The 27889-nt window shown below is 44.6% G+C and overlaps 1 protein-coding gene across 3 annotated transcripts in view; it reads right to left on the bottom strand.

Moving 5' to 3' along the window:
- Positions 1 to 27889, bottom strand: part of LOC124036377 (coronin-1C-A-like) — a 66617-nt gene that overhangs the window by 21419 nt on the left and 17309 nt on the right. Inside the window, exons 2-3 of one of the 3 annotated variants that reach the window (XM_046350890.1) lie at positions 15893 to 15963; positions 15487 to 15686 (exon numbers count right to left, since the gene is read on the bottom strand). In XM_046350890.1, coding sequence (XP_046206846.1) covers positions 15487 to 15684 — 198 coding nt within the window. In that variant the 5' untranslated portion in view covers positions 15685 to 15686; positions 15893 to 15963. The remainder of the gene's footprint in view (positions 1 to 15486; positions 15687 to 15892; positions 15964 to 27889) is intronic. The other 2 variants (XM_046350891.1, XM_046350889.1) reach the window with 2 other exon arrangements.

Raw genomic sequence — 27889 nt, forward strand, 5'->3', positions numbered from 1 at the left:
AAAAAACAAAATGCACCTTTATATAACCAGGTAGGCCAGTAGAGAACAAGTTCTCATTTACAACTGCGACCTGGCCAAGATGAAGCAAAGCAGTGTGACAATAAACAAACGGTCAATTTGTAAGTCGCTCTGGATAAGAGCGTCTGCTAAATGACTTAAATGTAATGTAAATGGTCAACCTCTAGACTGTACGATTATGATTTTTCAACACCGATACCGATTGGGAGAACCAAAAAAAGCCGATACCGATTAATCTGCAGACTTTTTACATTTAATATATATATATATATTTTTGTTTTTAAAACTTCTTGCGGCGACCCATCCCGGATCCGGGATTGTGACTACAGGCTCAACCTCATTACCATAACGCAAAATGCAAAAAAATATTCTTAGAAATATTTAACCTCCACACATTAACAAGTCCAATAGCTCAAATGAAAGATAAACACCTTGTTCATCTACCCAGCGAGTCAGATTTCTAAAAAGTTTTACGGCGAAAACATAGCACATATTTATATTAGATCACCACCGAAACAAAAGACAAGAGGCAGCCATTTTGTCGCAGAAAATATAAAATGTAAAAGCAGGATTAAAAAATAAATCATTCACTAACCTTTTGAAAATCTTCATCAGATGACAGTAATGACATGTTACACAGTAAATTTTGTTTTTTTCAATAATATGCCATTTATATCCATAAATCTCTGTTTACAATGACGACATTTTCAAAAAATGCTACTCAAATGTCCGGAGAAATGATGATAGCTCCGACAGATAACAAGCAATAAACATGACTAAATATACATGTTCTACATATAGTTACAAAGATACACTTCTTCTTAATGCAACCGCTGTGTTACATTTATTTTTAACGTTACAGAATTCGTTCACTAGGCTATACTGAGACGGCGCTCAGATATTAGCAATATGTCTCCTCTACGTTTGGAGTCCACAGAAACCCAAAATGACCACATAAATATTCCCTTACCTTTGATGTTCTTCGATCAGAAGACGTGGAAGGAGTCATACTTACCCAATACATCGTTTGGTTTCAAGTTGTGTGTCTCTGTATTAGCATATGCTAACAGCTTCAGCTGAAATGCACCCAAAATGACTTCTGGTCCCGCACTCTTGCGCATCAAAACTTCAAAATTACATATTATATGTCGATTAAACAGGTCAAACTAAGTGCAGAATCGAGCTTTATGATGTTTTTAACGTGTAAAACAATGATCAGCGCGAACAAACAAACATCAATTGGTGTTTCTTGGAAAAGAAAGCGCCTGCGCGCAATAGAGTGCATGTATGAGTGACCCGAACGTTTTTGCCCGCCAAAGGACGAGGGCGCACGAGATTCTCACAATGAACGCACCATTTGAAAGCAGACATCGCGCTGAACACATACAAACTGTTCCCAGATCGCTACCTGCTTGGGAAGGGTGGGGGCGATGATGTCAAAGTTGGCCCAACTTTTCTGTTGCCAAGAGAGAGTTTGGGAGAATGGCTGCCCTGAGAGTTCTGCTTTACATACAGACATAATTTAAACGGTTTTAGAAACTTTAGAGTGTTTTCTATTCACGAGTTGACCAGGCTGAGGTTAGCTGATGACCGCTAGCAGTGGCTGACTACTAGCTAGTAGATAGTTAGCTGGCCAGCTTCTGTTGGGGGTTCCGGTTGTAAAGTATAGAAAATAGCAGATCCACACTATATTGGGTGAGGCGGGTTGCAGGAGAGTATGTTGAAATTGAGGTTAAAAATATATACGAAGAAAAAAGATGTCTTGTCATGTCCCGTGTACATGTCTGACTGCTACGGCATCTTGGATAGACCACCAGAAGAAACACTCAGCTAAGCCATGATCAGATTAACTAGAGCTCCATAGCCTCATTCAAATCGGAAAGGTCATCTGTAAAATCAGGAAGTAGTCTCCAAATCTATGGCACAAAGTCATTTTAAAAGGCTGCAGTTGCAGAAGACAACCCTGAAACCCTGATACTGCAATGTTAATTAATGCAGTGTAACATTCCTGTTTGTAGAGTAGTATTCTCCAAGCTGCCATAGAGATCGATATGTGTTCTCTAAACTTATATGGAGACAGCAGCCTGAACCTCTCCTTTCTCTGAAAGACTACGTTTTGACACAGTGGTAACCAAAGCCACAAGCCAAATAATTCAAAACACTTAATGGCCATTTGAAACAATATTAACGCTTAGTGTTTTAGAGCATAGCCGGTTGAGGGAACATTAAAAAGAGATTAGTCCATGCTGCCAGCCAGTATGTAAGCAGATCTGAAAACATGGGAGCCATTTTTTATCCTCAGCTTGCGGAAATTGTCCTTTGCTCTGCGCGTAAAAGCAATCATTCTGTCCACTTTTAATTCACCAGTCAAAGCAGACTTTGTCCTACGAATACACCCTGAGCCCAAATGTATTTTTTACACGCATGAACGAGCACGTACATGCTGGAATTAGAATGCACAGGAGTAAATGAGAGAACACAGGGCCGCGAGCGTCAATGGCGTCAAATTATAAAGCAAGTCTATTTTACCCTTGCTTCTACGTGGTTCAATGCTGTTAAAATAAGCAGATAAATTGCATGGGTCATTTATAGAAAAGGGATTATGATCTTCCCTATGCTAAGTAGACTATAGTAGTTTAAATGTATTGGGATGTAAGAAGGTTTGTCAAATAGGCTACATATTTGAAAACAATTGCAGCCTACCAGTGTTGATTTCGATCATAGTAGGCAGACAAAGTAAATTCTATAAACTGCTCGGGTGTACTAGCTTTAACTCTCCTCACGTCCGTGAGCTAACAACCGTTTAGCGCAGGAAGGAACAGTTGATCCCTCCCGTAACATAATATAATTTAAACATATGCATTAATGTGTCTAATAGAAAGCAAAAACAAAATGTAGACATTAAATACATTCTATAGTTTCCAAAATAATTTTTTACAAAAAGGTGGGGGAGTGCCAAATGGAGGCGCGGTGGATTCAAAATCACACCCGTCAGTGTATATATAAATCATTGGTATAAAGATTTGAAAACTGCCGCGGTCATCCCCCTCTTCAAAGGGGGTGACACCCTAGACCCAAACTGTTACAGACCTACAGTGGGGAGAACAAGTATTTGATAACCTGCAAAATCGGCAGTGTTTCCTACTTACAAAGCATGTAGAGGTCTGTAATTTTTTATCATCGTAGGTACACTTCAACTGTGAGAGATGGAATCTAAAACAGAAAACCAGAAGAAAAAAAATGTGATTTACAATGTGATTTAAGTAATTAATTTGCGTTTTATTGCATGACATGGTGGGGCGGTTGCGAGTTCAAAACCCCGAGCTGACAAGGTACAAATCTGTCGTTCTGCCCCTGAACAGGCAGTTAACCCACTGTTCCCAGTGGGTTAAAAAAAATTGATACATCAGAAAAGCAGAACTTAATATTTAGTACAGAGACCTTAGTTTGCAATTACAAAGATCATACGTTTCCTGTAGTTATTGACCAGGTTTGCACACACTGCAGCAGGGATTTTGGCCCACTCCTCCATACAGACCTTCTCCAGATCCTTCAGGTTTCGGGGCTGTCGCTGGGCAATATGGACTTTCAGCTCCCTCCCTTTCCTATTGGGTTCAGGTCTGGAGACTGGCTAGGCCACTCCAGGACCTTGAGATGTTTCTTACGGAGCCACTCCTTAGTTGCCCTGGCTGTGTGTTTCAGGTCGTTGTCATGCTGGAAGACCCAGCCATGACCCATCTTCAATGCTCTTACTGAGGGAAGGAGGTTGTTGGTAAAGATCTCGCGATACATGGCCCCATCCATCCTCCCCTCAATACGGTGCAGTCGTCCTGTCCCCTTTGCAGAAAATCATCCCCAAAGAATGATGTTTCCACCTCCATGCTTCACGGTTGGTATGGTGTTCTTGGGGTTGTACTCATCCTTCTAACACAGCGAGTGAAGTTTAGACCAAAAAGCTCTATTTTTGTCTCATCAGACCACATGACCTTCTCCCATTCCTCCTCTGGATCATCCAGATGGTCATTGGCAAACATCAGACAGGCCTGGACATGCGCTGGCATGAGCAGGGGGACCTTGCGTGCGCTGCAGGATTTTCATCCATGACGGCGTAGTGTGTTACTAATGGTTTTCTTTGAGACTGAGGTCCGAGCTCTCTTCAGGCTCTCTTCATTGACCAGGTCCTGCCGTGTAGTTCTGGGCTGATCCCTCACCTTTCTCATGATCATTGATGCCTCACGAGGTGAGATCTTGCATGGAGCCCCAGACCGAGGGTGATTGACATCATCTTGAACGTCTTCCATTTTCTAACAGTTGTTAGAAAATGTCCTTCTCACCAAGCTGCTTGCCTATTGTCCTGTAACCCATCCCAGCCTTGTACAGGTCTACAATGTTATCCCTGATGTCCTTACACAGCTCTCTGGTCTTGGCCATTGTGGAGAGGTTGGAGCCTGTTTGATTGAGTGTGTGGACAGGTGTCTTTTATACAGGTAACGAGTTCAAACAGGTGCAGTTAATACAGGTAATGAGTGGAGAAAAGGAGGGCTTCTTAAAGAAAAACTAACAGGTCTGTGAGAGCCGGAATTCTTACTGGTTGGTAGGTGATAAATACTTATGTCATGCAATAAAACGCAAATTAATTACTTTTTTTTTTTAATCATACAATGCGATTTTCTGGATTTTTGTTTTAGATTCCGTCTCTCACAGTTGAAGTGTACCTATGATAAATTACAGACCTCTACATGCTTTGTAAGTAAGAAAACCTGCAAAATCGGTAGTGTATCAAATACTCGTTCTCCCCTGAATATCCATCCTGCCCTGCCTATCTAAAGTCTTCGAAAGCCAAGTTAATAAACAGATCACTGACCATTTAGAATCTCACCGTACCTTCTCCGCTGCGCAATCAATCCGGCTTCCGAGACGGTCAAGGGTGCACCTCAGCAACGCTCAAGGTACTAAACGATATCATAACCGCCATCGATAATGGACAGTACTGTGCAGCAGTCTTCATCGACCTGGCCAAAGCTTTCGACTCTGTCAATCACCGTATTCTTATCGGCAGACTCAATAGCCTTGGTTTTTCTGACGACTGCCTCGCCTGGTTCACCAACTACTTTGCAGACAAAGTTCAGTGTGTCAAATCGGAGGGCATGTTGTCCGGACCTCTAGCAGTCTCTATGTGGGTACCACAGGGTTCAGTTCTCAGGCCGACTCTTTTCTCTGTATATAAAAATGATGTCACTCTTACTGAGGGCGATTTCCTGATCCACCTCTACGCAGACGACACCATTCTGTATACTTCTGGCCCTTCTTTGGACACTGTGCTAACTAACCTCCAAATGAGCTTCAATGCCATACAACACTCCTTCCATGGCCTCCAACTGCTCTTGAACGCTAGTAAAACCAAATGGATGCTTTTCAACTGTTCTCTGCCCCGCAGCTGCCCGCCAGACTAGCATCACCACCCTGGACGGTTCCAACCTAGACTATGTGGACAATATAAATACCTAGGTGTTTGGCTAAACTGTAAACACTCCTTCCAGACTCATATTAAACATCTCCAATCCAAAATCAAATCTAGAATCAGCTTTCTATTTCGCAACAAAGCCTTCACTCACGCCGCCAAATTTACCCTAGTAAAACTGACTATCCTACCGATCCTTGAATTCGGCGATGTCATTTACAAAATAGCTTCCAATACTCTACTCAGCAAACTGGATGCAGTCTATCACAACGCCATCCGTTTTGTTAACAAAGCCCCTTATACCACTCACCACTGCGACCTGTATGCTCTAGTCGGCTGGCCCTCGCTCCATATTCATCGCCAGACCCACTGGCTCCTGGTCAACTATAAGTCTATGCTAGGTAAAGCTCTGCCTGATCTCAGTTCACTGGTCATGATAACACCCACCCGTAGCACATGTTCCAGCAGGTATATCCCACTGGTCATCCCTAAAGCCAACACCTCATTTGGCCACCTTTCCTCCCAGTTCTCTGCTGCTAGTGACTGGAACGAATTGCAAAAAAATAGCTGAAGTTGGAGACTTATTTCCCTCACCAACTTTAAACATCAACTATCTGAGCAGCTAACCAATCACTGCAGCTGTACATAGTCCATCTCTAAATAGCCCACCCAATCTACCTACCTCATCCCCGTATTGTTTTTATTTAGTTTTCTGCTCTTTTGCACACCAGTATCTCTACTTGCACATCATCTGCTCATTTATCACTCCAGTGTTAATCTGCTAAATTGTAATTATTCGCTCCTATGGCCTATTTATTGCCCACCTCCTCATGCCTTTTGCACACACTGTATATAGACTTTCTTTTCTCTACGGTGTCATTGCAAATGAGAACTTGTTCTCAACTAGTCTACCTGGTTAAATAAAAGATGAAATGCATTTTTTTAAATATAAATCCCTGAGACACAGCCAGGGTCTGGTAGCGGGCCAGGCAGGCGGTGGCTGTATTGAGTAAGGTGCATGGCTGTATTGAGTAAGGTGCATGGCTGTGGCTGTGTGATGACAGGCCAGAGGATCGGCTTCCCAAGATCATAGCGGAGTCAAATGACACGGTCCACCAATGGCCTGCTCTGGTTACAAGCCGTCAAAACCACACAGGCAGAACTTACTGCATATCAGGCCATGGCTGGCTGACATTGGGGCCCCGCTGAACCAGACATGCAGGAACACCACCAGGCTCTGTGTGCACACGTCTGCTGCAGCCAGACGTCCACTACTGACCACTTATGACACTAATAACAACTAATGCTGTTACTGAGGGACATCACAGACCAGAGACACCGTTGGCATCAAGGAGTGTCTGACCTTCTACACTTTAATTAAACTAATTATGAGGGGGGGTTTGGTCCGACATTAACAATGTTCCGCTGCCTAGGGCCAGTAAAAACATGTCATGCCAGTGGATCTCGTTAGTCACCGGCCCGACATGTTTTTACTGACTAACGTTCCAGTTCAACATTTACCTGCTGTCGCAGTCTACCATTGTAGACTAGACAGAAAAGTCATGATATTTGTATGAGCAATATGATCAGCCTTTCATTCACGCTGCCGCAAGTCATTACTTCAAAAACTAGGCCTACATGAGTTGATGCCTTCACACAGCACACGTGAGCCATCCAAAGCAAAAAATCCACTCAGTTTATTTTAGGGAAAGTGATTCACAGAAGTAAACCTTCAATTGTGAACGTACTAGCAATATGCTGGCTAGTCTGCAAAAAGAAACCTAGCATTGGGACTAGCCATTCAATGTCTCGTTTGGAACGTTTGCCCCTTTAAGACAGTCGTATTTTGATGTTAAAAAAAATCCAAATTACATTCTTTAAAAAAAAATTCAATGCAAGAATAGGCTAATGACTTGCATTTAATTATGTTACACCAGTTTTTCATACATCATAACCTAATGTAGCCAATTAATAGCTGAATATATAGAGAGAAAGCATGCCAAACTGCATGACTCTAGGAGTGGGTGTTCAGTCAACTGTTTACAACCAAACACTGTCCAAATGCTGTTAATCTCCAAACTGAGGGTAGAGCAAAGTGGTCTGAGCGCTTTAAGGCCCTTATATGGAGCGGAGCAGCACAGAGAGGTCCTGTCCCCAGAGGCCTTTGGTTTAGTTTGTGTTGTACACAATGCTATAATAACCGAGATAGCCTGCCAGCCTATAGTGAGGGTTGGGAAACCTCACTCAGGGAGAGCGGACACAATCATCCCAGTTGCTCAGACACGAACAGTGTTTGTCCTCCCTGTAGTGAAATCTGAAATGCAAATGCATGTTTATTTACTGTATGCAAAACAGACATTTTAACTGGAAAACCACCTTACTGTTAAAAGGGGCAAAGCTGAAGAAAAATGGCTTGCCTGGCTGGCCTTTGCCATCCATCAGGAACAGCCTAGCTTCCAAAGGCATTGTAACACTACCCACCCTATCCTCCTAAGTCCCATGTCCTGCTTGTATCAAATATCTGAAGCCAGTTTGGATGCTTTCCTCTAGAAATACCCTTTAATACCCAAAAAGGGATACTTTGGGACTTTGGCAATGAAGCCCTTTTTCTATTTCCCACTAGTCAGATGAACTTGTGGATACCATGTGTGTGTGTGTCTCAGTAACTTCCTTCAAACTGCATGCAAAACTACACAACAAAGTTTGTGGCCACCTGCTCAAACATCTCATTCCAAAGTCATCTCCAGTTTGTTGCTATAACAGCCTCCACTCTTCTGGGAAGGCTTTCCGCTAGAAGTTAGAATATTGCTGCAGCCACCAGAGCATTAGAGGTCAAAGACTGATGTTGGGGGATTAGGCCTGGCTCACAGTCGGCGTTCCAATTCATCCCAAAGGGAGTTCGATGGAGTTGAGGTCAGGGCTCTGTGCAGACCAGTCAAGTTATTCCACACCGATCGACAAACCATTTCTGCATGGACCTCACTTTGTGCACGGGGGTATTGTCATGATGAAACAGGAAAGGGCCTTCCGCAAACTTTTGCCACAAAGCTGGAAGCACAGAATTATCTAGAATGTATGCTGTAGCGCTAAGATGTCCCTTCACTGGAACTAAGGGGCCTAGCACAAAACATGAATAACAGCCCCAGACCATTTTTTCCTCCTCTACCAAACTTTACAGTTGGCACTATGCATTGGGGCAGGTAGCGTTCTCCTGGCATCTGCCAAACCCAGATTCGTCCTTCAGACTGTCAGATGGTGATTCAGCACTCCAGAGAATGCATTTCCACTGCTCCAGAGTCCAACGGCGGCAAGCTTTACAGTTGTCACTTAGCATTGCACATGGTGAGCTTAAGCTTGTGTGCGGCTCCTCGGACATGGAAACCCATTTCATGAAGCTCCTGACAAACAGTTATTGTGCCGACGCTGCGTCCAGAGTCAGTTTGGAAATCAGTAGTGAGTGTTGCAACAGAGAACAGACAATTTATACATGCTGCAGCACTCAACTGTTCCATTGTGAGCTTGCCTACCACTTGTTGCTCCTAGATGTTGTCACTTCACTTACAGTTGACCGGGGAAGCTCTATCTGGGCAGAAATTTGACAAACTGACTTCTTGGAAAGGTGGCATCACTAAGATCTTCAGAAGTAGTAAGGCCATTCTAGTGCCAATGTTTGTCTATGGAGATTGCATGGGTGTCTGCTCAACTTTATGCACTTGTCAGCAACAGGTGTGGCTGAAATAGCCAAATCCACTCATTTGAAGTGGCTAACTAGCGCCGGCCCAGCGGCTAACTAGCGCCGGCCCAGCGGCTAACTAGCGCCGGCCCAGCGGCTAACTAGCGCCGGCCCAGCGGCTAACTAGCGCCCGGCCCAGCGGCTAACTAAGCGCCCGCCCAGCCCAGCGGCTAACTAGCCCAGCGGCCCAGCGGCTAACTTAGCGCCGCCCAGCCCAGCGGCCCAGCGGCTAACTAGCGCCGGCCCAGCGGCTAACTAGCGCCGGCCCAGCGGCTAACTAGCGCCGGCCCAGCGGCTAACTAGCGCCGGCCCAGCGGCTAACTAGCGCCGGCCCAGCGGCTAACTAGCGCCCGGCCCAGCGGCTAACTAGCGCCGGCCCAGCGGCTAACTAGCGCCCGCCCAGCGCCGCCCAGCGGCTAACTAGCGCCGGCCCAGCGGCTAACTAGCGCCGGCCCAGCGACTAACTTAGCGCCGGCCCAGCGGCTAACTTAGCGCCGGCCCAGCGGCTAACTTAGCGCCGGCCCAGCGGCTAACTTAGCGCCGGCCCAGCGGCTAACTTAGCGCCCGGCCCAGCTTAGCGCCGGCCCAGCGGCTAACTTAGCGCCGGCCCAGCGGCTAACTTAGCGCCGGCCCAGTGGCTAACTAGCGAAACTAAAGCTATTACCATAAATGTCCAGTCAATGCGCCAACACTAGTTAGCGATGGCTCACGAAACTACCTCTAACTTTCATACCGAATGCAGATGCATAAAAATAGTATCCACATGTCCATCGGACTCTAAGTAGACAAATGGCTTCCCTAGCAAGTAATATTATCCTCCTACATCATCGCCACGGTGAGTACACCATCACCCGGCCACTGAGGATATAGAGCCAACAGGCACAAATAACAAAAAGGTGGATTTTAGCTGCTACAGTATTCTATGGTACTGTGTTGTCCCTCACTAAAAGAAGATAAATGACAATAATGAACTGTAAATCTGACAGCTGGTTAATTTAAGGTCATTAAAACAACTGCCGCTGAGCTGACGGGGCTTTTGCTTTCTTTCTGTTCAAAATATAGGAGAGGTGAACACAGACTTGAGTTACTAACAAACCATTTCATTGATACAAAGATGGCACTTATTATGATCTTTAGAATAGTGAATCTGTAGTATCGGTCTCCCACATCTGGGCCAGTCAGACTGCAGTCTCTCTCTCCACTGACCACCACCAGTATGTACTGCTGCCTGCAATGCTGAGCAACCCAGAATCCATCCAATCTCACACAGCAAAAAAAAAAACATCTGTCCACAACCTGAAACACGTCTATGTGATGCTGCTACTGATACACAAAATGCTGTTGCCTTCTCCTCATGAATGACAAAGGGAAATACGTAGGCTCTCGAACACACACACATAATGTGGTCCTTCTGTAGCTCAGTTGGTAGAGCATGGCGCTTGTAACGCCAGGGTAGTGGGTTCGATCCCCGGGACCACCCATATGTAGAATGTATGCACACATGACTGTAAGTCGCTTTGGATAAAAGCGTCTGCTAAATGGCATAGCAGTTCAGACGTCTTTTGTCCTCGTCTTGTCCTGTGTGTGTGTGTGTGTGTGTGTGTGTGTGTGTGTGTGTGTGTGTGTGTGTGTGTGTGTGTGTGTGTGTGTGTGTGTGTGTGTGTGTGTGTGTGTGTGTGTGTGTGTGTGTGTGTGTGTATATATTTACAACTTTATTCACATACATTTTATTTTTATTTTCCATCAACTCACCTTCAAAACACTCTCCTGCAACCCGCCTCACCAATTTATATTTATAAAAAAGTATTATTTACCTCAAATCTGTAATCCTCCAAGAAGCTAGCCAGAAATTCCAAGAAGCAAGTTCAGAATCAAGTTCAGAAGCTAGTTCAGAATCAAGTTCAGAAGCTAGTTCAGAAGCTAGTTCAGAAGCTAGTTCAGAAGCTAGTTCAGAAGCTAGTTCAGAAGCTAGTTCAGAAGCTAGTTCAGAAGCTAGTTCAGAAGCTAGTTCAGAAGCTAGTTCAGAAGCTAGTTCAGAAGCTAGTTCAGAAGCTAGTTCAGAAGCTAGTTCAGAAGCTAGTTCAGAAGCTAGTTCAGAAGCTAGTTCAGAAGCTAGTTCAGAAGCTAGTTCAGAAGCTAGTTCAGAAGCTAGTTCAGAAGCTAGTTCGCTTCTTTTGATCACTCGACTAAGCATGCCTCTCCTTAATGTCGATATGTCTTGTCCATTGCTGTTCTGGTTAGTGTTTATTGGCTTATTTCACTGTAGAGCCTCTAGTCCTGCTCACTATACCTTATCCAACCTATTAGTTCCACCACCCACACATGCAATGACATCTCCTGGTTTCAATGATGTTTCTAGAGACAATCTCTCCCTCTTCATCACTCAATACCTAGGTTTACCTCCACTGTATTCACATCCTACCATACCTTTGTCTGTACATTATACCTTGATGCTATTTTATCGCCCCCAGAAACCTCCTTTTACTCTCTGTTCCAGACGTTCTAGACGACCAATTCTTATTGCTTTCAGCCGCACCCTTATTATACTCCTCCTATGTTCCTCTGGCGATGTAGAGGTGAATCCAGGCCCTGCAGTGCCTAGCTCCACTCCTATTCCCCAGGCGCTCTCTTTTGACGACTTCTGTAACCGTAATAGCCTTGGTTTCATGCATGTTAACATTAGAAGCCTCCTCCCTAAGTTTGTTCTATTCACTGCTTAAACACACTGCCAACCCGGATGTTCTAGCTGTGTCTGAATCCTGGCTTAGGAAGACCACCAAAAATTCTGAAATTTTAATTCCAAACTACAACATTTTCAGATAAGATAGAACTGCCAAAGGGGGCAGTGTTGCAATCTACTGCAAAGATAGCCTGCAGAGTTCTGTCCTACTATCCAGGTCTGTACCCAAACAATTTGAACTTTTTAAAAATCCACCTCTCTAAAAACAAGTCTCTCACCGTTGCCGCCTGCTATAGACCACCCTCTGCCCCCAGCTGTGCTCTGGACACCATATGTGAACTGATTGCCCCCCATCTATCTTCAGAGCTCGTGCTGCTAGGCGACCTAAACTGGAACATGCTTAACACCCCAGCCATCCTACAATCTAAGCTTGATGCCCTCAATCTCACACAAAATATCAATGAACCTACCAGGTACCTCCCCAAAGCCTTGAACACGGGCACCCTCATATATATCATCCTATCCAACTTTCCCTCTAAATACACCTCTGCTGTCTTCAACCAAGATCTCAGCGATCACTGCCTCATTGCCTGCATCAGTAATGGGTCAGCGGTCAAACGACCTCCACTCATCACTGTAAAACGCTCCCTGAAACACTTCAGCGAGGAGGCCTTTCTAATCGACCTGGCCGGGGTATCCTGGAAGGATATTGATCTCATCCCGTCAGTAGAGGATGCCTGGATATTTTTTTTAAATGCCTTCCTAACCATCTTAAATAAACATGCCCCATTCAAGAAATTTAGAACCAGGAACAGATATAGCCCTTGGTTCTCCCCAGACCTGACTGCCCTTAACCAACACAAAAACATCCTATGGCGTTCTGCATTAGCATCGAACAGCCCCCGTGATATGCAGCTGTTCAGGGAAGCTAGAAACCATTATACACAGGCAGTTAGAAAAGCCAAGGCTAGCTTTTTCAAGCAGAAATTTGCTTCCTGCAACACTAACTCAAAAAAGTTCTGGGACACACTGTAAAGTCCATGGAGAATAAGAACACCTCCTCCCAGCTGCCCACTGCACTGAAGACAGGAAACACTGTCACCACCGATAAATCCACTATAATTGAGAATTTCAATAAGCATTTTTCTACAGCTGGCCATGCTTTCCACCTGGCTACTCCTACCCCGGTCAACAGCACTGCACCCCCAAAAACAACTCGCCCAAGCCTTCCCCATTTCTCCTTCTCCCAAATCCATTCAGCTGATGTTCTGAAAGAGCTGCAAAATATGGACCCCTACAAATCAGCCGGGCTAGACAATCTGGACCCTTTCTTTCTAAAATTACCTACCGAAATTGTTGCCATCCCTATTACTAGCCTGTTTAACCTCTCTTTCAGGTCATCTGAGATTCCCAAAGATTGGAAAGCAGCTGCGGTCATCCCCCTCTTCAAAGGGGGGGAACACTCTTGACCCAAACTGCTACAGACCAATATCTATCCCACCATGCCTTTCTAAGGTCTTCGAAAGCCAAGTCAACAAACAGATTACCGACCATTTCGAATCTCACCATACATTCTCTGCTATGCAATCTGGTTTCAGAGCTGGTCATGGGTGCACCTCAGCCACGCTCAAGGTCCTAAACGATATCTTAACCGCCATCGATAAGAAACATTACTGTGCAGCTGTATTCATTGATCTGGCCAAGGCTTTCGACTCTGTCAATCACCACATCCTCATCGGCAGACTCTATAGCCTTGGTTTCTCAAATGATTGCCTCGCCTGGTTCACCAACTACTTCTCTGATAGAGTTCAGTGTGTCAAATCGGAGGGTCTGCTGTCCGGACCTCTGGCAGTCTCTATGGGGGTGCCACAGGGTTCAATTCTTGGACCGACTCTTTTCTCTATATACATCAATGAGGTCGCTCTTGCTGCTGGTGAGTCTGATCCACCTCTACGCAGACAACACCATTCTGCATACATTTGGCCCTTCTTTGGACACTGTTATCAACCATCCAGGCAAGCATCAATGCCATACAACTCTCCTTCCGTGGCCTCCAATTGCTCTTAAATACAAGTAAAACTAAATGCATGCTCTTCAACCGATCGCTACCTGCACCTACCCGCCTGTCCAACATCACTACTCTGGACGGCTCTGACTTAGAATACGTGGACAACTACTTAGGTGTCTGGTTAGACTGTAAACTCTCTTTCCAGACGCATATCAAATATCTCCAATCCAAAGTTAAATCTAGAATTGGCTTCCTATTTCGCAACAAAGCATCCTTTACTCATGCTGCCAAACATACCCTTGTAAAACTGACCATCCTACCAATCCTCGACTTTGGCGATGTCATTTACAAAATAGCCTCCAATACCCTACTCAAGAAATTGGATGCAGTCTGTCACAGTGCAATCCGTTTTGTCACCAAAGCCCCATATACTACCCACCATTGCGACCTGTACGCTCTCGTTGGCTGGCCCGCGCTTCATACTCGTCGCCAAACCCACTGGCTCCATGTCATCTACAAGACCCTGCTAGGTAAAGTCCCCCCTTATCTCAGCTCGCTGGTCACCATAGCATCTCCCACCTGTAGCACACGCTCCAGCAGGTATATCTCTCTGGTCACCCCCGAAACCAATTATTTCTTTGGCCGCCTCTCCTTCCAGTTCTCTGCTGCCAATAACTGGAACGAACTACAAAAATCTCTGAAACTGGAAACACTTACCTCCCTCACTAGCTTTAAGCAACAACTGTCAGAGCAGCTTATAGATTACTGCACCTGTACATAGCCCACCTATAATTTAGCCCAAACAACTACCTCTTTCCCAACTGTATTTTATTTATTTATTTATTTTGCTCCTTTGCACCCCATTATTTTTATTTCTACTTTGCACATTCTTCCATTGCAAAACTACCATTCCAGTGTTTTACTTGCTATATTGTATTTACTTTGCCACCATGGCCTTTTTTTTGCCTTTACCTCCCTTATCTCACCTCATTTGCTCACATTGTATATAGACTTGTTTATACTGTATTATTGACTGCATGTTTGTTTTACTTCATGTGTAACTCTGTGTCGTTGTATCTGTCGAACTGCTTTGCTTTATCTTGGCCAGGTCGCAATTGTAAATGAGAACTTGTTCTCAACTTGCCTACCTGGTTAAATAAAGGTGAAATAAATAAAATAAATACAAAAATATATAACTGCAGGGTTGGGATTTGTAGGTGGCCAATGTGTGATTTCCCCTGGATGTGTGTGGGTCTGAGCAGTACATTTCGCTGTGTGTGACGTGCCTGGTTGTTCCCTGCAAACAGGGCATGTTGAAACTGACTCTGGGAAAGAGGGGGGCTGGCCCAGGCCAAAGCCACGCAGACACACACTCCGTCATGTCCCCAGGGGGAGGTGTGTGTGTGGGAAGTGTGTGTCAAAGCCACAGATGTAAGGACAGGTCAAACTAGGCCAAAGCCCAAATCTGCTCAGGCAGCAATAGCACATATGAATGTATAAACCTCTGTTGCTTGACATTAGTTTCCTTGCGAAACCCACTGACAGATCTATGCAATGCAGTTGTTATAGTCAATAATCTGACTCACCTTGTTAAGAGGGAGGACCAGGAAGGCCCCGCCCCCGCTGGCCTCTATGATGATGGCGACAAACTTGGGGTTGACGGCGCAGAACGAGCTGTCCCATGTGACCCGTGACACTCTGATGTCATCGTAGCACTGGTCATTCTTCAACGCCTGGCCAAAGACATGACGGAATTTGCTCGCTCGCACAACTCGCCTGAACATATCTGCATAGTAGACGGGGGGGAGGGGTAGAAAAGTAGGGGTTTAAGTTTAGAAACTGTCACTCACAATCAAAGGGAAAAGACAAAACCAAGCAGTCAATTTTTAGGCCTGTAACATCTCAAATGACAATTCTTTAAAGAAACAAAGAAAAAAACAGCATTTCACAAGGTGCTACATGGCTGAGAAGTAGAAAGGCTGCAGCTCTCACATGTATACGTGTTTACTGCTTGTGAGACATGGGTGCCTTGAACGTCCTGTCCCCTAGCTGTGGCTGCTACTCTGCAAGACAGATTGATTGCATGTGTGACTGAGCCCTTTACACATTCCCCTCCCAGATGTGAGTCTCAGCCTCAGTCAGACTAAGCATTCATCCCAAATGGCACCCTATTCCCTATGGGTCCTGGTAAGAAGTAGTGCACTATATAGGGAATAGGGCACCATTTGGAACATCACTACGGTAAGGTTCTACAGCAGCATAGTACAGCCAGAGAGAGGAGCCATATGACAGATCAGACTAACCCTCCTTCCCCATGACACACAACCAGGCTGACATTTAGCAGACATGTGCCAGCATGAGCGCCAATTATCTAGAGTTGAGCAATGAGCATAGCTCAGCTGTATCATTCCTTTCTTCCACCACCAGAATTAGGCCTACACTTGCTATTGTGTACTTCCTCATACACAGGCAACGAGGAACTAAATAACAACAGAGTAGGCAGAAATGAAGCCGAGAGAGCAAGACAGAAAGAGATGATAGCAAAGCTGGGCAACCAAAGCCTCCCTGAGTGAATTCCTGGATTGGAAAATAATGTTGGCGTAGGCTTTGCCATGAAGGTTAAAGTGTAATCACAGTCTATTAAAACCAAGAGATAAAATTCTTGGCAGGGAGAAATGGTAATCCTCAAATAACCTCAGATATCTAGACATATACATGGATATTTATTTAAGCCCCACCCTAGCACATGAACATGTTTGACATAACATGTCACACAAGGCTCACACCTCATCACATTTCATTTGTTTTTCTTTCATCTTGCATTATGCCAACTATCAAACAACAACCATCTTTCATCCATTGAATAGCTCACCTACTTAAGTGCCATTTCTCAACAAAAATAATACATGTCCAATTCAAATATAAAACAGTCAGGGACTTGGTAGGTTGTTCAGCTGAAATTCTCACCCAGGAATAAAATCTGTTAATTAACAGATGAGGGCGCTTTGGACAACATGTATTTGTAACAGCTACAAGTGAAGTCACATCTGAGAGGACAATAAGTAGTAACCTAGTTTTCAAAAATATCCTCCTGCTAAGGGCAATTCCTTGGTAACAGAATTACGCAGGCGACAAGTTTAGGTTCAAAATAAGCAACAAGCGCATAGAATTTTTTATATTTTTTATTTTTTTTTATTTCACCTTTATTTAACCAGGTAGGCTAGTTGAGAACAGGTTCTCATTTGCAACTGCGACCTGGCCAAGATAAAGCATAGCAGTGTGAACAGACAACAGAGTTACACATGGAGTAAACAATTAACAAGTCAATAACACAGAGAAAAAAAGGGGAGTCTATATACAGTGTGCAAAAGGCATGAGGTAGGCGAATAATTACAATATTGCAGTTTAACACTGGAGTGATAAATGACCATGTACAGGTAGAGATATTGGTGTGCAAAAGAGCAGAAAAGTAAATAAATAAAAACTGTGGGGATGAGGTAGGTGAAAATGGGTGTGCTATTTACCAATAGATTATGTACAGCTGCAGCGATCGGTTAGCTGCTCAGCTAGCTGATGTTTGAAGTTGGTGAGGGAGATAAAAGTCTCCAACTTCAGCGATTTTTGCAATTCGTTCCAGTCACAGGCAGCAGAGTACTGGAACGAAAGGCGGCCGAATGAGGTGTTGGCTTTAGGGACGATCAATGAGATAAACCTGCTGGAGCGCGTGCTACGGATGGGTGTTGCCATCGTGACCAGTGAGCTGAGATAAGGCGGAGCTTTGCCTAGCATGGCCTTGTAGATGACCTGGAGCTAGTGGGTCTGGCGACGAATATGTAGCGAGGGCCAGCCGACTAGAGCATACAAGTCGCAGTGGTGGGTAGTATAAGGTGCTTTAATGACAAAACGGATGGCACTGTGATAAACTGCATCCAGTTTGCTGAGAAGAGTGTTGGAAGCAGTTTTGTAGATGACATCGCCTAAGTCGAGGATCGGTAGGATAGTCAGTTTTACTAGGGTAAGCTTGGCAGCGTGAGTGAAAGAGGCTTTGTTGCGGAATAGAAAGCCGATTCTGCATTAAGCTTCACACGTGATCACTCATTCGCCTCTGTATCCCAAGCCCCTCCCAACAACAAAGATGAGGGATCACGTGTTCCGCTCTGACAAACGGATTACGCATTACGATACCACATATCGCTAGCAGCATTTGAGTAAAATAAAAGGTGGTTTTACAAGCTGTTTAGTCTTTTATAAAATGTGCAATAAGAATAAAACAATTATATAAAGGGATTGGCAAATCGTTCTCATTCTGAGAAGGTAGGCCACTTGATTTCAACATCTGAACAAAGTGGAAAGGCTAGCATGCTGTTCAAACAGTTGGAGGCAGACAAGGTTGTGTTCATAACAATTCAACTGTTTTTCCTTGTTAGCTGAATTCAGAGCTTGTGAAATTATACCTAGATTTACGTTGGCTAAACATGTAATATTAGCTGGCTACTCACTAGCTTGTGCTGGAGAGATCGTTTATGAGACCGGTACTAATTATTCATGAATGTGCATTATTCATGGTTCTGGTTACATTTGTTAGAAAAATTGCATTTCTATAGACGGATCTGAATGCAAGATCAGTGATCACACAAAAAAGCAGGTAAAACTATTTTGATAAAATATTAAATTAGTAGTGGGTCTTACGGTTGTGGAAGGCATATATTCCACAAGCTTTGAATTCATTAGTTTATTGCTGACAATTTTAAATGCTGTGTATTTGACCTTTAAAATTGTACAACAAAGCTTAGAGAAAACATTTATCTAGATATATTTGTGAATCACCCATAAGTCTGAAAAACATTGAGATATAAGTTTTACGCCTTATCACCCAGCCCTAACTCTCGGTTGACTAGATTAATACATCGTTATTCAACAACTCAAATCACCTCTCCTTTTACACCTGATTTGTCAAATAGTCTGTGTTTAACTTCAACAGATGAAATACAGTGTTGTTGAGGCAACCAGGGAGAAGAAACTAGGTCCTACATCATATAGCCACATCCCTTCTCTGGGACATAGTATGGCATCTAGCCTACAACTGTTTAGTTTAGCCTGAGAACTAAGTCTCTCACTTAGAAGTCTCTCTCCTGAGATCCTCAAAAGGTTTTACAGCTGCAACATCGTGAGCATCCTGGTTGCATCACTGCCTGGTACAGCAATTGCTCGGCCTCCGACCGCAAGGCACTACAGAGGGTAGTGCGTACGGCCCAGTACATCACTGGGGCTAAGCTGTCTGCCATCCAGGACCTCTGCACCAGGCGTGTCAGAGGAAGGCCCTAAAAATGGTCAAAGACCTCAGCCACCCCAGTCATAGACTGTTCTCTCTACTACCGCATGGCAAGCTGTACCGAAGCGCCAAGTCTAGGACAAAAAGGCTTCTCAACAGCTTTTACCCCGAAGCCATAAGACTCCTGAACAGGTAATCAAATGGTTACCCAGACTATTTGCCCCCTCCCAACCCTTCTCTTTTACGCTGCTGCTGCTACTGTGTTTATCAGATATACAAAGTCACTTTACATTCATGTACATTCTACCTCAATTGGGCCGAGCAACCAGTGCTCCCACACATTGGCTAATCTGCATTGTGTCCCGCCACCCACCACCCGCCAACCCCTCTTTTACACTACTGCTACTCTGTTTATCATATATGCATAGTCACTTTAACCATATCTACATGTACATACTACCTCAATCAGCCTGACTAAACGGTGTCTGTATGTAGCCTCGCTACTATATATAGCCTCGCTACTATATATAGCCTCGCTACTATATATAGCCTCGCTACTATATATAGCCTGTCTTTTTACTGTTATTTTATTTCATTACTTACCCATTGTTCACCTGATACCTTTTTTGCACTATTGGTTGGAGCCTGTAAGTAAGCATTTCACTATATGAATACATGCTGTATTTGGCGCATGTGACAAATAAACTTTGATTTAATCTGACCTTCAGATCTGTGTAGTCAAGCCATGATCCACTGATATGATGCACGACCACCGAGCAGAACAAGGCTATCTACTATTCACATCCTAAATCACTGACGAAGCAGGGCATGTGGTGTTGCCGGTGTGTCAGAGGCAAAACGAGAGGATTTACTCAGGAAAAATCTGCCCATGTGAGATTCTCCCATTTTTGTATGGAGTTCTAGGAGTGTGTTGCATTACATGAGGCTTAGTTGATCAACTTACTGATACAAGTTGATGCATGTAGCTTTCTGGACACTTAAAAACACCTGTTTACATGCATATCTGCCCTCTCATTGGCTAGAGGGCAGATACGCATGTTCTCGCATTCATTCAATCATTGAGGACATGTATTTCCATTGTTAGAGCAGTCACTCTTATCTTGTCAATATAGTAGATCATCTTTGGTGTCAGTCAGGCAGGAAGTCCTTCCTGTGGAGGGGTATGGCACAGGCAGATAATATGCAACACTACTTCCACTGTTAACCCTTGTGGAATACAAACTCAGATCCTCCCATCACCACCCTCCTCACCATGCAACAGGCAGTCGGGCACACAGCCCATGTATCCCCCCCATGCTGGAGCTTAATGAGGGAAGGACCTTGGCAGTAAAAGTTAAAAATGGGTAGGCTATACAGTCAATGAATCGTTCTGCTATGCATTTGTCCTTATTTGTTACATCGATGTTAACAAAGGGAATTATCCACACTGTTGGAGCTAGAAACACAAGCATTTCGCTACACCGGCAATAACATCTGCTAAACACGTGTATGTGACAAATACAATTTGATGCTGACCCTCACCTTCTAACCTATGATCTTCATACTTCAATCTGCTTGTTTCTCAAACCAACAGGCAGAAGAAAACGGGAAATTGTTCTTCCTCAGTGTGAGGGCCATTTCGGCAAAAATACTCAACAAGGATGACTTTGTTTTAGGAAATGAAAGCCCCCAAGACCCAGTCTGCCCACCCTCCCACTGGGGATCTACCACAGTGCTTCTCTGTAATGGCAGGCAGCTCTGAAGTCACTTAAAAATCAACCACCATTTCCTCTGGGAGGCCACATGCCTTGTCCACCGGGTCCAAACCAACCCAAACAGACACCTTCTCCTGTTGACCTCTTCATTACCTCTGTCATGCTTCAGGCTCAGCCAAGGCCACCCTACTATGGAACAGTGGGTTAACAGAAAACTATCCCCTATTAGAAAATGTGTTCTGAGAGACTGAGCTAAGACATACATGCGATAAGAAAAAAAGTTTAGCATTTTTGATTAACATGAGGCTTACTCAGATTTTTCCACACAAAGCTCTGAAAATGTGTCATAACAGCTGTATGGGCCAATATGGCCACCTAACAACACTTAAAGCCTCACAGGGTGTCTTCCATGGTCCTCTATGGCTTTTCCGCACACTATGATTGTGTGCTGCTGGTTCATAAACTGATTTAGATGGAGAGAGAAAAACCCACATCATTTGAACAATCTAGCGTATTGTCCTGCAAAAAGTATAAACCCACTACATTGAGTGACACAGGACAGATTAGGCCTTCAACCAGCTGGGAGCGGTGGGGAATTGCCATGGCATTTGGACATTTGTAAAAAGAAAAATTGCATAAAATGTCCTTAATCATTTGATGTTTTGGCATACCCCTGTGCAGTTTGAGCCCTCTTGGTCTAGATTGGTTTGTGTGGTCTGAAGGTTGGCTAATGCCAATCAGCTTTAGGGGCACAGTGAGCAGTGTTTCGCACCATTATGCCGACCTAAACCGTACTGTGCTAGCACAGTAGGCCTACTGCTCGTTTCACCTCAGCTGTGTGAAAAGGGCTAAATGTGACCCCAGTCTTGTATGTCCTCATTATGCCAAGACTGAGGGAACAGAGTGGAAACAGCTGGCTTTAGAGCAGCCCAGTACAGAACATTGCTATAACCTGTACGAGTTTCCAGCAAGCTTCCTGAACCTGCATATTCCATACTGAGAGCTTGAGATCCAACACAGAGAACACGTGCCAACTCCAGTTAAAAGACTATCTTAAAAAGGCATGATACTGGAAGACATGTACAAATGCCAGACATTTTAGTTCTCGATGGTGCAAAGATGCATAAAACAGCTTACGTCAGGAACAAAGTCATGGTGCCCATGTTAAATGGGAAGGAACTGGTGTATGTGTGTGTATTTAGACACTGGCTATCAGACAGTCCTCAAGTGGATGACAAGCTAATTGAGGACCACTCCAAATGTTCAATTAAAGCCAGTCTCTCCCTACTGGGTGTCTGATGGCACCATATGATCTCTTGTCTGGAGGGAGCCAACTCTACAGAATGGGGGAGGCAATCATTGACTTGTGGTCTATTGTGAACAGCAGAACTCACCAGGGTCCTAGCTCAGTCAGAACAGTGGAGCCTGATTGGTCCCCTGAGTGTGTGCAGGACCATGGCTAATTATCACAGAAAGCCAATCAGTCTCATTAGTGCATAGATGCTGAGGGGGGGTACATGTGATACCTGTTCCATTTCGGCTGACGTACGGTTTAATAAATAACAAGGTCAACAGGGTTCCCCTCTGTCAGAGTGATCCATCTGCTGCAAACAGAAAACTTCCCAGGTCTACTACACATCATACACAGATGGAGTAGAATGAAACTATGCATGGAAAATGAGCCGTTTGTGCCTGTAGTGACAGGACCTTTGCCAGCAGAGCAGCCCCAGCCAGACACTTATGGCTTGGCCTGCCTGTATGGCTGTCCCACCCATTACACCCTGGGCTTCCCTCCGAGTCAGACAAATATCCTGCTGCTTCAGTTGTCACCACGCCGGTCTGCCTGACCAGAATGCATAATGAGCATTCTCCATCCCTGGCGGGGAGCAATGCATGTTGGGACATCCTGCTACGGTCCTGCATCAGAGGTCAACGCAGGATCACGGCTGCCGATCCTGGCAAATATGCTGCGAGTTAGGTGAGGCTGGGACATCTGACAGACAGCTGGACAGAGAGATGGTGGAAAAGCTCTGTGTTGCCAAATGCACCAGTGGTCTGCTCTAGCCTAATCCATAAGTCAGCCATGCCTGAAGTTGAGACTGGATCGCAGTAAGATCTCCTGGCCATGTTTGCAAACACAGATGCTGCTTAGCAACATCAGTAAAATACCAGCCACGGAATGTTTAAAAATGTCAAGCATTTATGAGAGGTGTTTGTCATGACCACAGCACAGTAAATTAGGCCTCATGTCCATGAGCAGTATTTGAAGACAAGCTGCTCACAGATCAATTGAACCAGTAGACTGGAATGCCCAATTTCATGCCTTGAATCACACACAGATATCACATTTCTATAAACAATAAGAGGGAACATGCCATTATCCAAAAAGTATCCACACATACAAGAAAATAAACATTGAAGGGGCGATATCAGGCTACTGCTCGGGAGGACAGAGCAGGACTGGCAGTACAGTAGTGTAACATGGTACAGTGACTGCTACACTATAGCTCTACAATGACTAATATGAAGAGATTAGTGGTGTGAAAAATGGCTCATAATGTGTGCTAAATGTGACTGAAGAATTTGTAAGCATTACAGCGTCAGAGAGGGGCCATGCAGTGTTCAGAACTAAGCCAGTCTTTAGCTGCCAATCAAGAAGCAAAGCTCTGTGAGAACTTCTGAGAACAGAAAATACACTCTGGCAATTGTAAGAAGATCATGCAGTTCTGCTTGCTGAATCTGGTCCATACAACTTTAAACATTTTTAAATGTTCAGCTAGTGCATAGAAAACCCACATACGAAACATACTGTATGATTCAAAGGCAATGAATATGAAAAAGTTGACTGGAAGACAGGTGGGGTTTGACAACTTTGGTATACAACAGTGATAGATGGGGTCGGTTGTTGAGGGAGTTCTGTAACAGAGCTCGGTCTGAGAGTCTTGCATGGCGGCGCACTGTAGCCTGGCTTTCCTATCCTCTACTTAAGCAATAATACGCAATTTTAAGCACCTGCTGGTCATTAGTTCTATTTGTATTGACTGCAATGTAAAGCAAAACCACTATCCAAGCACTGGTTGACAGGTCTAGAACAATGCAGGTTGCTATGGCAAAGCATGAGAGCTACTTATAAAAAAAATGTAAACGTCACAAGCTACAACATTTTTTGATATACTTCCACCCGGTATGCCTACTTTGCAGTTAACATTTAATTGAGAAAGTTTTGGGTAGCGAATCTGTCAACCCACAAGAATGTTATCACATCAACTGGCTAGACAGAGTGATAGACCAACACGTGCACCACACAGACAGACGGGGCCAAAATTGTGGGAGCTTACTTGCGAGATGACAATTTGCAGTGGAACACGTGGAAATTGCATGTACTTTCAGAATTGTTTGGCAAGAGACTTGCGATCAATCTGCTATTGAGGCTCTTCCCACCTTGCTAACTAGCCAACTACACAGCTAACTCAATCACTTCAGACTGAAGTTGAAAAGACTGCATACTAGCTGTATTTCGTTTCACATGTTTTCTATTGTTATTTCTTTGTGTGCGTGTATCCATAAAAATGAAAAGCTGGCCGTCTGTCTCGTCCCGAATCCTGACACTATGGAGATCGAATTTCAATATTGCAAATGTTGAAGATAATGTCGACATGCTTTTTACAATGGAGATCAAGTTTAAATTCCATGGCTGGGCAGATGAGTGTAGATCGTTTCAGTGTTGTGTTCAAGACCACCTAAAGTGAGACCGATTCAAGACCAAGACCGGAAAAATCCAAGTGAGTCCAATTCAAGACCATGATTGTAATTGTGTCAAATACAACCATAAAAGTTTAAAATGTCCATTATTTCTGTGTTCATATTTCAGAAGAACATATGGATTATTTAGACCAGGGGTTCATAAACTTTTACAGCCTGAGACCCAACTAAGAAAGTGCTTTCCTGGGACCCAAGCTCATGAAAACATGCACCTTTTTGTATTTATTATGGATCCCAGCAGATACTCTTACTGGGGTCCGGCAGTTACACAATTATTATTATTTTTTATACATTCGGATTTCACAACACACGGACCTCAGGCTCCTACTCCACCACATAGCTACAATACAAAACCAGTGTACGTGTGACCTCAGAGCATGCGCAGACCAGCCGGCTGGAGTGTTTACGGACATATTTAATCTCTCCCTAACCCAGTCTACCGTCACCACATTCTTCAAGATGTAAGAACGCTGGTCATTGACAATAGCTCAGCATTCAAAACCATAGTACCCTCCAAACGCATCATTAAGCTCGAGGCCCTGGGTCTTAACACCGTCCTGTGCAACACCGTCCTGTGCAACACAGTCTTAGACTTCCTGACGGGCCGCCCTCAGGCGGTGAAGGTAGGAAACAACACCACTTCGCTGATCCTCAACACTGGGGCCCCACAAGGATGCATGCTCAGCCCCCTCCTGTACTCCCATAACTGCGTGGCCACGCACGCCTCCAACTCAATCACCAAGTTTGCAGTCGACACAACAGTAGTGGGCTTGATTACCAACAACGACGAAACATCCTATAGGGAGGTGGTGAGGGCTCTGGAAGTATGGTGCCAGGAAAATAACCTCTCATCCAACGTCAACAAAACACAGTGGACTTAAGGAAACGGCAGAGGGAGCATCCCCCTATCCACGGGACTGTAGTGGAGAAGGTAGAACGCTTCAAGATCCTCAATGTACACATCAATGACAAACTGAAATGGTCGACCCACACAGACAGTGTGGTGAAGGCACAACAGCACCTCTTCAACCTCAGGAGGCTGAAGAAATGTGGCTCGTCACCCAAAACCCTGACAAACTTTTACAGATGCACAATTGAGAGCATCCTGTCGGTCTGCATCACCGCCTGGTACGGCAACTGCACCGCCCACAATCGCAGGGCTCTGCAGAGGGTGGTGCTGTCAGCACAACACATCACCGGGGGCAAAATACCTGCCCTCTAGGAGACCTAAACCACCCAATGTCACAGGAAGACCAAAAAGATCAACCACCCGAGCCACTGCCTGTTCACCCTGCTATCATCCAGAAGGCGAGGTCAGTATACATGCCTCAAAGCTGGGACAGAGACTGAAAAACAACTTCTTTCTCAAGGCAATCAGACTATTAAATAGCCATCACTAGCACACTAGAGGCCGCTGCCCTATATACATAGACTTGGAATCACTGACCACTTTAATAAATGGAACACTAGTAATAATATGGCGATGAGTTAGTTGGGTGTGCTATTTACAGATTAGCTGAGTACAGGTACAGTGATCGGTAAGCTGCTCTGATAGCTGATGCTTAACGTTAGAGGGGAAGATAAAACTCTAGCTTCAGTGATTTTTGCAATTTGTTCCTGTCATTGGCAGCAGAGAACTCGAATGAAAGGCTGCCAAAGGAAGTGTTGGCTTTGGGGATGACCAGTAAAATATACCTGCTGGAGCGCGTGCTACGGGTGGGTGTTATGGTGACCGGTGAACTGAGAAGGCAACGAGAGCATACCTGTCGCAGTGGTGGGTAGTATATGGGGCTTTGGTGACAAAACGGATGGCACTGTGATAGCAAACTGGATGAAGTCTAAGTAGAGTGTGGGGGCTATTTTGTAAATGACATCGCCGAAGTCAAGGATCGTTAGGGTAGTCAGTTTTACGGGGGTTTTTGGCAGCATTGGTGAACGAGGCTTTGTTGCAAAATAGGAAGTCGAGTCTAGATTTAATTTTGGATGGGAGATGCTTAATGTGAGTCTGGAAGGAGAGTTTACAAGTCTAACCAGACATCTAGGTATTTGTAGTTGTCCGCATATTCTAGGTCAGAACCTTCCAGAGTAGTGACACTAGTCGGACGGGAGGGTGCGGGCAGCGATCGGTTGAAGAGCACGCACTTAGTTTTACTAGCATTTAAAAGCAGTTGGAGGCCACGGAAGGAGTTGTATGGCATTGAAGCTCATTGGGAGGTTTGTTAGCACAGTGAAAAGGGCCAGATGTATACAGAACGGTGTCGTCTGCGTAGAGGTGTATCAGAGAATCACCAGCAGCAAGAGCAACATTGGATATATACACAGAGAAGAGTCGGCCCGAGAGTTGAGCCCTGTGGCTCCCCCATAGAGACCGCCAGGGGTCCGGAGAACAGGCCCTCCGATTTGACACACTGAACCCTATCAGAGAAGTAGTTGGTGAACCAGGCGAGGCAGTCATTTGAGAAGCTAAGGCTATCGAGTCTGCCAATAAGAATATGGTGATTGACAGAGCCAAAAGCCTTGGCCAGGTCGATAAAGACTGCTGCATAGTATTGTCTTCTATCAATGGTGGTTATGATATCGCTCAGGACGTGGATTGTGGCTGCGGTGTACCCATGACCAGCTCGGAAACCAGATTGCATAGTGAAGGTACGGAGGGATTTGAAATGGTCGGTGATCTGTTTTAAAAAAGTTTGGGAATAGGTTTATAAAAAAGTTTGGGTCTAGAGACACCCCTTTTTCAAGAGGGGGGATGACTGCGGCAGCTTTCCAATCTTTGGGGGATCTCAGACGATACGAAATAGGTTGAGTAGGCTAGTAATAGGGGTTGCAACAATTTGGGCAGATCATTTTAGAAAGAGAGGTTTCAGATTATCTAGTCCAGCTGATTTGTAGTGATTCAGTTATTTCAGAACATCAGCTGTGTGGATTTGGGGGAAGGAGAAGCAGGGGGGTTGGGCAAGTTGCTGCAGGGGGTGCTGAGATGTTCGCCGGGGTAAGAGTAGCCGTGGAAAAATGCTTATAAATTCAATTATCGTAGATTTATCAGTGGTGACAGTGTTGCCTATCCTCTGTGCCGTTGGCAGCTGGTAGGAGGCTTACTTATTCTCCTTGGACTTTAGTGTCCCAAAACTTTTTGAAATTAGTGCTCCAGGAATCAAATTTGTTTGAAAAAGCTAGCCTTAGCTTTCCTAAATGACTGAGTATATTGGTTCCGGACTTCCCTGAAAATTTGAGCAAACC

Source organism: Oncorhynchus gorbuscha, linkage group LG05, assembly GCF_021184085.1.
Source record: "Oncorhynchus gorbuscha isolate QuinsamMale2020 ecotype Even-year linkage group LG05, OgorEven_v1.0, whole genome shotgun sequence".
Lineage (NCBI taxonomy): Eukaryota > Metazoa > Chordata > Actinopteri > Salmoniformes > Salmonidae > Oncorhynchus > Oncorhynchus gorbuscha.